The following is a 13,802-nucleotide window of genomic DNA, read 5'->3' as shown; positions in this document are numbered from 1 at the left end:
AACAACGGTAAGGGAATCCCCGTGGTGGAGCACAAGGACGAGAAGATGTACGTCCCCGCCCTCATCTTCGGCCACCTGCTGACCTCCAGCAACTACGACGACGACGAGAAGAAGGTCACAGGTGAGGGACGCCTCGCCGTCGCCGTCGCCTCTCACTTCCTGCAGTCGGCGCCACAGCCAGTGTCTTTCCCGTCTGCTCTCAGGTGGCAGGAACGGCTACGGCGCCAAGCTCTGCAACATCTTCAGCACCAAGTTCACCGTGGAGACGGCCTGCAAGGAGTACCGCCACAGCTTCAAGCAGGTCAGGCTGCTCCGGCGCTCCTCTGCCTTTAGGCACTGTGGACCAACCACACCAGCTCCACCCTCACCCATTCATGATTCGTCCTCTGGTTTGGATATCATGACTTCATAACTAGCACAGAAAACAGAGAAACAATTAAATTAAAATTGGTACTGTTTACAAAAGATTATTGAGTATTAAATAAAAGATCATGCTCAGCAGAACCTGATCACACATGAAAAAGACACAAAGATTAATGTTCATCAGAATTGATTGAGATGAAGATGATGTGTTTATATAGAGATTTTCTAGTTTCAGCACATTTGCTAGTTTTCTCCCTTTCCTTGAAGCACACAGCTCGTTTGTTTTTGTAGGATTGTGACATTGCTAAGATAAGATAAGATAAGCCTTTATTGATCTCACAATGGAGAAATGTACTTGTTACATTGTTAGGAAAGACAAGAAATGTGCAAACAGTTAGATAAGAATAGAGGTATCTTATATACAATGACTATCAAGAACTCTAAGGGCCAAAAGCTCAGGTACAGTTGTGTCCTCCAGGGCGTCTCTGAGGAAGAATAGTCGTCACACAGAGGGTGTGTGGGGTCTTCTCCACTCAGCACAGCAGGGGTTAGGGTTAGGGGGTTAGGGTTAGGGGGTTTGGGTTAGAGGGTTAGGGTTAGGGTTAGGGGTTAGGGTTAGGGTTAGGGGGTTAGGGTTAGAGGGTTAGGGGGTTAGGGTTAGGGTTAGGGGGTTAGGGTTAGGGGGTTTGGGTTAGAGGGTTAGGGTTAGGGGGTTAGGGTTAGGGGGTTAGGGTTAGAGGGTTAGGGGGTTAGGGTTAGAGGGTTAGGGGGTTTGGGTTAGAGGGTTAGGGGGTTAGGGTTAGGGTTAGGGGGTTAGGGTTAGAGGGTTAGGGGGTTAGGGTTAGGGGGTTAGGGTTTGGGTTAGAGGGTTAGGGGGTTAGGGATAGAGGGTTATGGGGTTAGGGTTAGAGGGTTAGGGGGTTAGGGGGTTTGGGTTAGGGGGTTAGAGGGTTAGGGGTTAGGGTTAGGGTTAGAGGGTTAGGGGGTTTGGGTTAGAGGGTTAGAGGGTTAGGGGGTTAGGGGGTTAGGGTTAGAGGGTTAGAGGGTTAGGGGGTTAGGGTTAGAGGGTTAGAGGGTTAGAGGGTTAGGGGGTTAGGGGGTTAGGGGTGTCCACTGGTGTGAAGGAGAGCTTGAGAGTTACACAATGAAGTAGGACAGGGCAACTTCAAACAAAGGCTGACGGCATCAACGGGAACTCTGGATCGGTGTGGATGTTTGGGTCCCGTTGCTCAGCCCCACAACGACCCAGACAGATTCCGAGGTGTGTGTAACCAGGTTGTTGGTTTCCTCGTCAGACGTGGCAGAACAACATGACCAAGACTTCGGACGCAAAGATCAAGTTCTTTGACGGGGAGGACTTCACCTGCGTGACGTTCCAGCCCGACTTGTCCAAGTTCAAGATGGACAAACTGGACAAAGACATCGTAGCACTCCTAACCCGCAGAGCGTACGACATCGCCGGCTCCTGCAAGGGTGTCAAAGTCACGCTCAACGGCAAGAAACTTCCTGTAAGCCTTGGCTCCGCCTGCTGCTTTCCTTTCTCCTCACAGACGTTCTGCAGCCCACCGAACCTGTGTGTTTCCCCTCGACTCAGATCACCGGCTTCCGCAGCTACGTGGACCTGTACGTGAAGGACAAGCTGGACGAGACGGGCGTGGCCCTGAAGGTGGTGAACGAGACGGTGAACGAGCGCTGGGAGGTCTGCCTCACCATGAGCGAGAAGGGCTTCCAGCAGATCAGCTTCGTCAACAGCATCGCCACCACCAAGGTGAGAGCTTGTGTGTCTTTAGACGCAGGACGGGAACGTCCTGAAGTGTGTGTGTAATGCTGTGTGTGTGTGTGTGTGTGTGTGTGTGTGTGTGTGTGTGTGTGTCAGGGAGGCAGACACATCGACTATGTGGTGGACCAGATTGTGGCCAAGCTCATCGAGGTGGTGAAGAAGAAGAACAAGGCGGGAGTGTCCGTCAAACCTTTCCAGGTAGCTGAATGGAGGACGGGTGAAGGTGAGGACGAAGTGTCCACTCCCTGAAAGACGCTGACCTGCTTCCTGTCGGTACCTCAGGTGAAGAACCACATGTGGGTGTTTGTCAACGCCCTGATCGAGAACCCCACCTTCGACTCTCAGACGAAGGAGAACATGACGCTGCAGACCAAGAACTTCGGGTCCAAGTGCCTTCTGTCTGACAAGTTCGTCAGAGCTGTAAGGACGTCTCCCGTGTCCCGTCCCGGTTGGTCTGTCCAGCAGGAGGCGTGACGGCTCCTCCTCTTTGTGCCCTGCAGGCGACCAACTGCGGCATCGTGGAGAGCATCCTCAACTGGGTGAAGTTCAAGGCCCAGACGCAGCTCAACAAGAAGTGTTCGTCTGTGAAGCACAGCAAGATCAAAGGCATCCCCAAGCTGGACGACGCCAACGACGCCGGTGTGGAAAGCAGCTCCAGAAACCCGGTCTGCACCGGGACGGTGGTCTCTCTCTAGATACGTGACAAAGGTCTGTCCTTCTGCCTCACAGGTGGCAAACACTCCTCTGAATGCACGCTCATTCTCACCGAGGGCGACTCGGCCAAGTCTCTGGCCGTCTCTGGACTGGGGGTCCTGGGACGGGACCGCTACGGAGTCTTTCCTCTCAGGGGGAAGATCCTCAATGTGCGAGAGGCGACACACAAGCAGGTAGGACCGGATGGAAGCTCGGGGACGTTTCTTGTTTGGAGGCTTGAAAGGTCCAAATCCTTGTCATGTGTTGATAGAAGGTCTTAGACGTTCCTCTTGGCTTCAGAGACACTGAGGCTGGCGTCGTTCACACGTCTACTCCTACTCCGTCTATGTCCTCGTGGTTTTTCACATGGTGAAACACAATTTTCAGGTTGCGCTAGTCCTGCACTGTGTAATATATTTTATTATATATATTCCTATGGTTCACGTCAAAAGAACCAGAGAAGTGGTTCAGAATGTAGTTTCGCTAGTTTCGTAAGTCGCTCTCAGTGGCTCGACCACAAGCAACACCAGGATTCAACACCAAAGTAACACTGATAAATCCTGCATGAACGTGTTTATTTCAGCTGTTCTGATCTGGTGTTGTAGTTTCTGAATGACGGTTTTCTTTAGCTTTGCTCAGACGTGGAGCTTCGACCATCTGCACGCTTTCCTCACCTCGCTGTCACTTCCTGCTGCAGCAGCTTTGCTCACAGCTCCTCTTCAGCCAACAGTGTTTCGTGAAATCTGTTTTCTTCAATCTGCTTGGTCGCGTCGTGATTTCACACATTTTTTTAAATTTTTTTTCAAAGATCATGGAAAATGCCGAGATCAACAACATCATCAAAATCGTTGGGCTGCAGTACAAGAAGAGCTACGACGATGCAGAGTCGCTGAGGAGTCTGCGCTACGGAAAGATCATGATCATGACCGATCAGGTGAGCTGGACACGCCGAGGCCTGTGGGGACGATGAGGCCTGTGGGGACACCGAGGCTTGTGGGGACGATGAGGCCTGTGGGGACGATGAGGCCTGTGGGGACGATGAGGCCTGTGGGGACGATGAGGCCTGTGGGGACGATGAGGCCTGTGGGGACGATGAGGCCTGTGGGGACACCGAGGCTTGTGGGGACGATGAGGCCTGTGGGGACGATGAGGCCTGTGGGGACGATGAGGCCTGTGGGGACGATGAGGCCTGTGGGGACGATGAGGCCTGTGGGGACGATGAGGCTTGTGGGGACGATGAGGCCTGTGGGGACACCGAGGCTTGTGGGGACGATGAGGCTTGTGGGGACGATGAGGCTTGTGGGGACACCGAGGCCTGTGGGGACGATGAGGCTTGTGGGGACGATGAGGCCTGTGGGGACACCGAGGCTTGTGGGGACGATGAGGCCTGTGGGGACGATGAGGCTTGTGGGGACACCGAGGCTTGTGGGGACGATGAGGCCTGTGGGGACGATGAGGCCTGTGGGGACGATGAGGCCTGTGGGGACGATGAGGCTTGTGGGGACGCCGCGGCGCTGAGGGTTTCAGGACGGAGCGCTAACCGTCTTCCTCTCACCAGGATCAGGACGGGTCCCACATCAAAGGTCTGCTCATCAACTTCTTCCATCACAACTGGCCGTCCCTCCTGAAACACACATTCCTGGAGGAGTTCATCACTCCCATCGTCAAAGTAACACACACACACACACACACACACACACACACACACACACACACACACACACACACACACACACACACACACACACTACAAACCTATATCTGTTTTCATACGGGAAACCTATTCAACATATTCTACCTGATATAGTGGCATTACCATGATTTACAGTCAGTCAGGGAACTTGTGTTTGTGCATCAGAGTGGATTGAAAACGATTGTAAATGAAGTTGATCTGGGCTGAACTGAATGTGTTTGTGTGCAGGCGACCAAGAACAAGCAGGAAGTGGCCTTTTACAGCATTCCAGAGTTTGACGAGTGGAAGAAACATACAGACAATTACAAAACCTGGCATATAAAGTACTACAAAGGTTTGCTCTTTACAATATCTGCCAGCATTAATGAGTGTAGAGGAAGAACCGCTCTTCCAGAGGTGGAATGCTCAGCATGTTGCTCTCCTGCAGGTTTGGGTACAAGTACAAGCAAAGAGGCCAAAGAGTACTTTGCAGACATGGAGAAGCACCGCATCACGTTCAAGTACAGCGGCGCTGAAGACGACGCCGCCATCACTCTGGTGAGGAAATGAAGGAAGAGCTGTGGCAGCAGTGTGAGTGTGGAGGCTGACGGTGTCGCTGGCGGTTCTGCAGGCGTTCAGCAAGAAGAAGACGGACGACAGGAAGGAGTGGCTGACCAACTTCATGGAGGACCGGCGTCAGAGGAGGATGCACGGCCTGCCCGAGGTTTGACCCGGAGTCTCCTGGTCGTCAGGGCTTCAGTCCTCCTCCACTCACTCACAGAAGCTACACTCTGATTTCAGCAATACCTTTACGGAACTCAAGCCCGCCACCTGTCCTACAACGACTTCATCAACAAAGAGCTGATCCTCTTCTCCAACTCCGACAACGAGAGGTCCATCCCGTCTCTGGTGGACGGTTGGTATTCCCTCTCCGGTTCTCCGCTCTGAGCCGTGCTACTCCTACTGACTGCAGACATTCACAGTTCTCAGTGGAATACACACATGTACTGATCACAACATGTAGAACCAGCACATCCCTCGGTTTTTTATCGGTTAGATTTCTTTGTTCAGATTCTTTGTATGTCGCTCATGAAGGCTGCACAGTATTTAGATTTCTCCTCGTTACCATATGAAGAAGCATTCTACGTCCCAAAAGAAAGTGAGGAAAGGTTTCACTGCACAACATGTTTGACCAATCAGATGAGTCCACTGCCGGTGAAACCACAAAGTGTCGAGTTTCACTGAGGGTTGAAAACTGGAGAAATCCCAGCTCACCTTCAGGTCCTGTTTATACTGCGGTTGGTTTACAACACAGCACAGTACTGCTTTCAGTCAATCAGCAATATTATCAATAAACTTCAAAGTAAATATTTTATCATGTCGTAGTGCAGACCTGCTGGTCATCAACAGCTTTTCTCTGTGCAAATGGACAACGAGCGCCGTCACGTCTTTATCGCGTCTCTATCGCGTCTTTATCACGTCTCTATCGCGTCTTTATCGCGTCTCTATCGCGTCTCTATCGCGTCTTTATCACGTCTCTATCACGTCTTTATCACGTCTCTATCACGTCTCTATCACGTCTCTATCACGTCTCTATCACGTCTTTATCACGTCTTTATCACGTCTCTATCACGTCTCTATCACGTCTTTATCACGTCTTTATCACGTCTCTATCACGTCTCTATCACGTCTTTATCACGTCTTTATCACGTCTCTATCACGTCTCTATCACGTCTTTATCACGTCTTTATCACGTCTCTATCACGTCTCTATCACGTCTCTATCACGTCTCTATCACGTCTCTATCACGTCTCTATCACGTCTCTATCACGTCTCTATCACGTCTTTATCACGTCTCTATCACGTCTCTATCACGTCTTTATCACGTCTTTATCACGTCTCTATCGCGTCTCTATCGCGTCTCTATCACGTCTCTATCACGTCTCTATCACGTCTCTATCACGTCTCTATCACGTCTCTATCACGTCTCTATCACGTCTCTATCACGTCTCTATCACGTCTCTATCACGTCTCTATCACGTCTCTATCACGTCTTTATCACGTCTTTATCACGTCTCTATCACGTCTCTATCACGTCTTTATCACGTCTCTATCACGTCTCTATCACGTCTCTATCACGTCTCTATCACGTCTCTATCACGTCTCTATCACGTCTTTATCACGTCTCTATCACGTCTTTATCACGTCTTTATCACGTCTCTATCACGTCTTTATCACGTCTCTATCACGTCGTCATCACGTCTTTATCACGTCTTTATCACGTCTTTATCACGTCTCTATCACGTCGTCATCACGTCGTCATGTCATCACGTCATGACGTGGTCATCACATGGTCATCACGTGGTCATGACGTGGTCATCACATGGTCATCACGTGGTCATGACGTGGTCATCACATGGTCATCACGTGGTCATGACGTGGTCATCACATGGTCATCACGTGGTCATGACGTGGTCATCACATGGTCATCACGTGGTCATGACGTGGTCATCACATGGTCATCACGTGGTCATGACGTGGTCATCACATGGTCATCACGTGGTCATGACGTGGTCATCACGTGGTCATGACGTGGTCATCACGTGGTCATCACGTGGTCATGACGTGGTCATCACGTGGTCATCACGTGGTCATGACGTGGTCATCACGTGGTCATCACGTGGTCATGACGTGGTCATCACGTGGTCATCACGTGGTCATCACGTGGTCATGACGACCTGTCAAAGTGTCAGTACAGAGGCTGTGATGGTGACGCAGTGTTGTGACCTCAGGGTTGAAGCCGGGGCAGAGGAAGGTGCTGTTCACCTGCCTGAAGAGGAACGACAAGAGGGAGGTGAAGGTGGCCCAGCTGGCCGGCTCCGTGGCCGAGATGTCTGCCTACCACCATGGAGAGGTTCGCCTCGCTCACCAGCACTTCATTGTTCTGCAGCTCTAGACATTGACCATTTTAAATAATAAAGTTAATCATGTCAGATTGTCTGTCAGATTTTCAGACAAGTTAATCATGTCTGAAAATGTTGGAGCTACTATGGTGATAGCGTTGTGTTTATACTTGAATGTCTTGCATTATCGTAGTGGTGTAACTCCTTTCTAAAAGTAATAACTGCACTTAATGTATCACACATGAACAGCACTGCTGTGTTTTAATGTCATGGTACCTGGTGTCTTGACAATAACAGGCTTCATTCCTTCCTTCCTTCATGTTGTTGCTTCTCAGAAACATGAATATTGTGCAGGAAGGAGGAAGTAGTTTCTTCCCAGAGTTTCCAGTGGGAAAAGGTCCAAATGGCTCTTTGACGCCTCCCTCATCATGGCTGCAGTCTCATGACTGCTGTCATGGCGTGTAGAGCTTCCTCAGCTTGTCAGTCATGTTGACGGGACGTGTCGCTTCCTGTAGAGTCCAGCCGTGACGTGACAGAAGTGTAAACGAAGTGTGATGTGGTGTGAAGCTGTCTGACGTGGCGTCTCGTCCTCTCTGCTCGCCGCAGCAAGCGCTCATGATGACCATCGTCAACTTGGCCCAGAACTTTGTTGGCAGCAACAACCTGAACATCCTGCAGCCGCTGGGTCAGTTCGGCACTCGCATCAACGGGGGCAAGGACGCCGCCAGTCCCCGTTACATCTTCACCATGCTCAGGTGAGCCACGCCCCCCAGCCCTGCTCCTTGTCACCGTGCTGATTGAATGCTGGTGCTCTAACCCTGACCCCCCCCCCCCACAGCCCTCTGGCTAAACTCCTGTTCCCCGCCGTGGACTCCAACCTGCTGAAGTTCCTGTTCGACGACAACCAGAAGGTGGAGCCAGAGTGGTACATCCCCATCATCCCCATGGTCCTGGTGAACGGCGCCGAGGGCATCGGGACGGGCTGGGCCTGTAAGATCCCCAACTACGACGTCCGGGAGATCGTCAACAACCTCATCAGGCTGCTGGACCGCCAGGAGCCCCTGACCATGGTACACGGTCTGATGCCCAGCACCCACACGTCCTCACGTCTCCACAGTGAGGACGGCTTTCAGGTCTTCTCACGTCTCCACAGTGAGGACGGCTTTCAGGTCTTCTCACGTCCTCACGTCAAGTCCAGTGGAGACGAGACGCGTTATACAGTCCGTGTTTCCACCGAGGCTGTTAAAGCTCGTCTTTCGCCACTCGTGAGGCTGAACTGATGATGTCACAAGTGCAAAGTCGCGGAATTTGTTTTACAAAGTCTGAAGGCCAGAGCCTTTCTAGCATCTGTTCTCTGTTTTGAGTCTGGATTGAAGGCAGACCTGCTGTTCTTCCTTTTATTATTATTATTATTATTATTATTATTATTGTTATCATCAGCCACACAATTGACCACAATGACTGGTTTATGACACAATCTGACTGATTTCAAGTCTCAAACACTGGAAGCTTTTTATCAGCTCCAACCAAAAGGTTCCTTTACACTGATTTGTTGTTGTTGTTGATCTTTTCTTTGCCAACAGCTTCCCAAATACAAGAACTTCAAAGGGGTGATCCACGAGCTGGGTCAGAACCAGTTCCTGGTGAGCGGAGAGATTTCAGTCATCGACAAGAACACCATCGAGATCACAGAGCTTCCTGTCCGCACCTGGACGCAGGTACGACCCGCCATGTTGACCTGACCTTTCACTTTAAAACACATTGATGACCTTTCACTTTAAAACACATTGATGTTCCTGGGAAACTCGCGTCAATAAACAAGCATGATTTGATCCACCGACCCCAAACTGTGATGCATCATGGGAGTGTTCACTCAGTTTAAAGGCACAGTTCAGATATTGCAGGCCAGAGTAATCAGATTACAGTAATGAGAAAACAATAACACTCTCTTCTATTAAACACCATGAGTGTCACTTCCAAGCACAAACACATACTTCTACCGATACTGGGCTTTTATTTTCTACCGATACTGGGCTTTTATTTTCTACCGATACTGGGCTTTTATTTTCTACCGATACTGGGCTTTTATTTTCTACCGATACTGGGCTTTTATTTTCTACCGATACTGGGCTTTTATTTTCTACCGATACTGGGCTTTTATTTTCTACCGATACTGGGCTTTTATTTTCTACCGATACTGGGCTTTTATTTTCTACCGATACTGGGCTTTTATTTTCTACCTATACTGGGCTTTTATTTTCTACCAATACTGGGCTTTTATTTTCTACCGATACTGGGCTTTTATTTTCTACCGATACTGGGCTTTTATTTTCTACCGATACTGGGCTTTTATTTTCTACCGATACTGGGCTTTTATTTTCTACCGATACTGGGCTTTTATTTTCTACCGATACTGGGCTTTTATTTTCTACCGATGCTGGGCTTTTATTTTCTACCGATACTGGGCTTTTATTTTCTACCGATACTGGGCTTTTATTTTCTACCGATACTGGGCTTTTATTCTCTACCGATACTGGGCTTTTATTTTCTACCAATACTGGGCTTTTATTTTCTACCAATACTGGGCTTTTATTTTCTACCGATACTGGGCTTTTATTTTCTACCGATACTGGGCTTTTATTTTCTACCGATACTGGGCTTTTATTTTCTACCGATACTGGGCTTTTATTTTCTACCGATACTGGGCTTTTATTCTCTACCGATACTGGGCTTTTATTTTCTACCGATACTGGGCTTTTATTTTCTACCGATACTGGGCTTTTATTTTCTACCGATACTGGGCTTTTATTTTCTACCAATACTGGGCTTTTATTTTCTACCGATACTGGGCTTTTATTTTCTACCGATACTGGGCTTTTATTTTCTACCGATGCTGGGCTTTTATTTTCTACCGATACTGGGCTTTTATTTTCTACCGATACTGGGCTTTTATTTTCTACCGATACTGGGCTTTTATTCTCTACCGATACTGGGCTTTTATTTTCTACCAATACTGGGCTTTTATTTTCTACCGATACAGGGCTTTTATTTTCTACCGATACTGGGCTTTTATTTTCTACCGATACTGGGCTTTTATTTTCTACCGATACTGGGCTTTTATTTTCTACCGATACTGGGCTTTTATTTTCTACCGATACTGGGCTTTTATTTTCTACCGATACTGGGCTTTTATTTTCTACCGATACTGGGCTTTTATTTTCTACCGATACTGGGCTTTTATTTTCTACCGATACTGGGCTTTTATTTTCTACCGATACTGGGCTTTTATTTTCTACCGATACTGGGCTTTTATTTTCTACCGATACTGGGCTTTTATTTTCTACCGATACTGGGCTTTTATTTTCTACCAATACTGGGCTTTTATTTTCTAACAATACTGGGCTTTTATTTTCTACATGAAACTGTGTTGGTGGAGCAGAAGGAGAGTTTATGTCCTCGTCTGTTGAAGAAAGGTGTGCGTGTGTGGTGTGTGTGTGTGTGTGTGTGTGTGTGTGTGTGTGTGTGTGTGTGTGTGTGTGTGTGTGCAGGCCTACAAAGAGTCCGTGCTGGAGCCCATGCTGCAGGGCACGGACAAGACGCCGGCCCTCATCAGCGACTACAAGGAGTACCACACCGACACCACCGTCAAGTTCCTGGTCCGCCTGTCGGAGGAGAAGCTGGCCCAGGCCGAGGCCGCCGGCCTCCACAAGGTGTTCAAGCTGCAGTCCAGCCTCACCTGCAACTCCATGGTGCTGTTTGACCACATGGGCTGCATGAAGAGGTATGACTCGGTGCAGGACATCCTGCGCGAGTTCTTCGAGCTGCGGCTGCATTACTACCAGCTGAGGAAGGACTGGCTGCTGGGCAGCCTCGGGGCCGAGGCGTCCAGGCTGTCCAACCAGGCCCGCTTCGTCCTGGAGAAGATCGAGGGCAAAGTCTCCATTGGTACCGACCGGCCGGCGCCGCAGCCTCCGCCTGGACGCTAAGCTAACGCTAACCGCTCCAACCTGCCTGTGTTCCTCTTCCCAACAGAGAACAAGTCCAAACGCGAGCTGATCCGCATGCTGGTCCAGAAGGGCTACGAGTCCGACCCGGTGCTGGCCTGGACCAAGGCTCAGGAGAAGGTACGTCGTATGGAAGCCGCGCGGCGCCGGTGTAGGGCTTCCTGAAGTCCTCAGCCTCCTGAACTGGGCCTGAGGTTGTAACGAGGAACACCTTGTTGTCTGAGAGCTGCTACGTTATGAAGTAGACTTTAGACTTAGACTTTAGACTTAGACTTAGACTTTAGACTTAGACTTTAGAATTCAGACTTAGACTTTAGACTTAGACTTTAGAATTCAGACTTAGACTTTAGACTTAGACTTTAGACTTAGACTTTAGAATTCAGACTTAGACTTTAGACTTAGACTTTAGAATTCAGACTTAGACTATAGACTTTAGACTTTAGACTTAGACTTAGACTTAGACTTTAGACTTAGACTTTAGAATTCAGACTTAGACTTAGACTTAGACTTAGACTTTAGACTTAGACTTTAGACTTAGACTTTAGACTTAGACTTTAGAATTCAGACTTAGACTTTAGACTTAGACTATAGACTTTAGACTTTAGACTTAGACTTAGACTTTAGACTTAGACTTTAGAATTCAGACTTAGACTTAGACTTAGACTTAGACTTAGACTTAGACTTAGACTTTAGACTTTAGACTTTAGACTTTAGACTTTAGACTTAGACTTAGACTTTAGACTTAGACTTAGACTTAGACTTTAGACTTTAGACTTAGACTTTCTTTATCATCATTGCACAGTACATCACACAGTGAGGAAACTGGCAAGGAAATGTCGTTGCTTAGCAACCGGTAAAAAAAGGCATAAAAAAAACGTATTTAAATATATTTTAAAAAAGTAGTGCAAACAGACCAACATTTAAAATAAGGTGCATATGAAGGATAAATGAAAGAGCAGGATGAGTAAATATGTGTGGAAGCCTTTTATCTCCAGACGTGACGATGTGGAGGATCACAGCTGCTGACAGCTGGAGGAAGTCGCCCTGTACACAGCAGAAGCAGCTTCACGTGTTGGCTGTCACCCTGTGACCCTCTCAGGCCCTGGAGGAGGAGGAGCGCGACGGCAACGACAGCGACGGCTCGCTGCACTCCGGCTCGTCCTCGGGGCCCAACTTCAACTACATCCTCAACATGCCTCTGTGGTGCCTGAGCAAGGAGAAGGTGGAGGAGCTGCTGAAGCAGAGGGACCACAAGGTAACTGCTGCAGGGGGAACAGCTTCAGGGGGAACGGCTGCAGGGGGAACGTCTGCAGGGGGAACAGCTGCAGGGGGAACGGCTGCAGGGGGAACGGCTGCCGGGGGAACGGCTGCTGGGGGAACGGCTGCAGGGGGAACGGCTGCAGGGGGAACGGCTGCAGGGGTAACAGCTGCCGGGGTAACAGCTGCAGGGGGAACGGCTGCAGGGGGAACGGCTGCAGGGGTAACGGCTGCAGGGGTAACAGCTGCAGGGGTAACAGCTGCAGGGGGAACGGCTGCAGGGGGAACGGCTGCAGGGGGAACATCTGCAGGGGGAACGGCTGCAGGGGGAACGGCTACAGGGGGAACATCTGCAGGGGGAACGGCTGCAGGGGGAACGGCTACAGGGGGAACGGCTGCAGGGGGAACGGCTGCGGGGGGAACATCTGCAGGGGGAACGGCTACAGGGGGAACGGCTGCAGGGGGAACAGCTGCAGGGGGAACGGCTGCTGGGGGAACATCTGCAGGGGTAACAGCTGCAGGGGTAACGGCTGCAGGGGTAACGGCTGCAGGGGGAACGGCTGCAGGGGTAACAGCTGCAGGGGGAACGGCTGCTGGGGGAACGGCTGCAGGGGGAACGGCTGCAGGGGTAACGGCTGCAGGGGTAACAGCTGCAGGGGTAACAGCTGCAGGGGGAACGGCTGCAGGGGGAACGGCTGCAGGGGGAACATCTGCAGGGGGAACGGCTGCAGGGGGAACGGCTACAGGGGGAACATCTGCAGGGGGAACGGCTGCAGGGGGAACGGCTACAGGGGGAACGGCTGCAGGGGGAACGGCTGCGGGGGGAACATCTGCAGGGGGAACGGCTACAGGGGGAACGGCTGCAGGGGGAACAGCTGCAGGGGGAACGGCTGCTGGGGGAACAGCTGCAGGGGGAACATCTGCAGGGGTAACAGCTGCAGGGGTAACGGCTGCAGGGGTAACGGCTGCAGGGGGAACGGCTGCAGGGGTAACAGCTGCAGGGGGAACGGCTGCTGGGGGAACGGCTGCAGGGGTAACGGCTGCAGGGGTAACAGCTGCAGGGGTAACAGCTGCAGGGGGAACGGCTGCAGGGGGAACGGCTGCAGGGGGAACGGCTGCGGGGGGAACAT

At 50.4% G+C, this 13,802-nt stretch overlaps 1 protein-coding gene across 1 annotated transcript in view; it reads left to right on the top strand.

Moving 5' to 3' along the window:
* The first annotated feature begins 6 nt into the window (after positions 1 to 6).
* The window catches only part of top2b (DNA topoisomerase II beta), a 21,856-nt gene continuing 8,060 nt past the window's right edge, over positions 7 to 13,802 (top strand). Inside the window, exons 1-21 of the mRNA XM_080522215.1 lie at positions 7 to 121; positions 204 to 301; positions 1,659 to 1,871; positions 1,958 to 2,131; positions 2,240 to 2,341; positions 2,426 to 2,563; positions 2,644 to 2,782; positions 2,873 to 3,030; positions 3,645 to 3,770; positions 4,395 to 4,505; positions 4,758 to 4,863; positions 4,957 to 5,066; positions 5,140 to 5,232; positions 5,310 to 5,424; positions 7,301 to 7,422; positions 8,018 to 8,166; positions 8,250 to 8,481; positions 8,995 to 9,129; positions 10,960 to 11,356; positions 11,444 to 11,535; positions 12,515 to 12,670. Of these exons, the coding sequence (XP_080378341.1) occupies positions 46 to 121; positions 204 to 301; positions 1,659 to 1,871; positions 1,958 to 2,131; positions 2,240 to 2,341; positions 2,426 to 2,563; positions 2,644 to 2,782; positions 2,873 to 3,030; positions 3,645 to 3,770; positions 4,395 to 4,505; positions 4,758 to 4,863; positions 4,957 to 5,066; positions 5,140 to 5,232; positions 5,310 to 5,424; positions 7,301 to 7,422; positions 8,018 to 8,166; positions 8,250 to 8,481; positions 8,995 to 9,129; positions 10,960 to 11,356; positions 11,444 to 11,535; positions 12,515 to 12,670 (3,042 nt within the window). The 5' untranslated portion in view covers positions 7 to 45. The remainder of the gene's footprint in view (positions 122 to 203; positions 302 to 1,658; positions 1,872 to 1,957; positions 2,132 to 2,239; positions 2,342 to 2,425; positions 2,564 to 2,643; positions 2,783 to 2,872; positions 3,031 to 3,644; positions 3,771 to 4,394; positions 4,506 to 4,757; positions 4,864 to 4,956; positions 5,067 to 5,139; positions 5,233 to 5,309; positions 5,425 to 7,300; positions 7,423 to 8,017; positions 8,167 to 8,249; positions 8,482 to 8,994; positions 9,130 to 10,959; positions 11,357 to 11,443; positions 11,536 to 12,514; positions 12,671 to 13,802) is intronic.

This window comes from Blennius ocellaris (genome assembly GCF_963422515.1).
Source record: "Blennius ocellaris genome assembly, contig: SCAFFOLD_201, whole genome shotgun sequence".
Classification (NCBI taxonomy): domain Eukaryota; kingdom Metazoa; phylum Chordata; class Actinopteri; order Blenniiformes; family Blenniidae; genus Blennius; species Blennius ocellaris.
The sequence above is the reverse complement of the archived record's forward strand: the minus strand, read 5'-3'. Positions and strand labels throughout refer to the sequence as shown.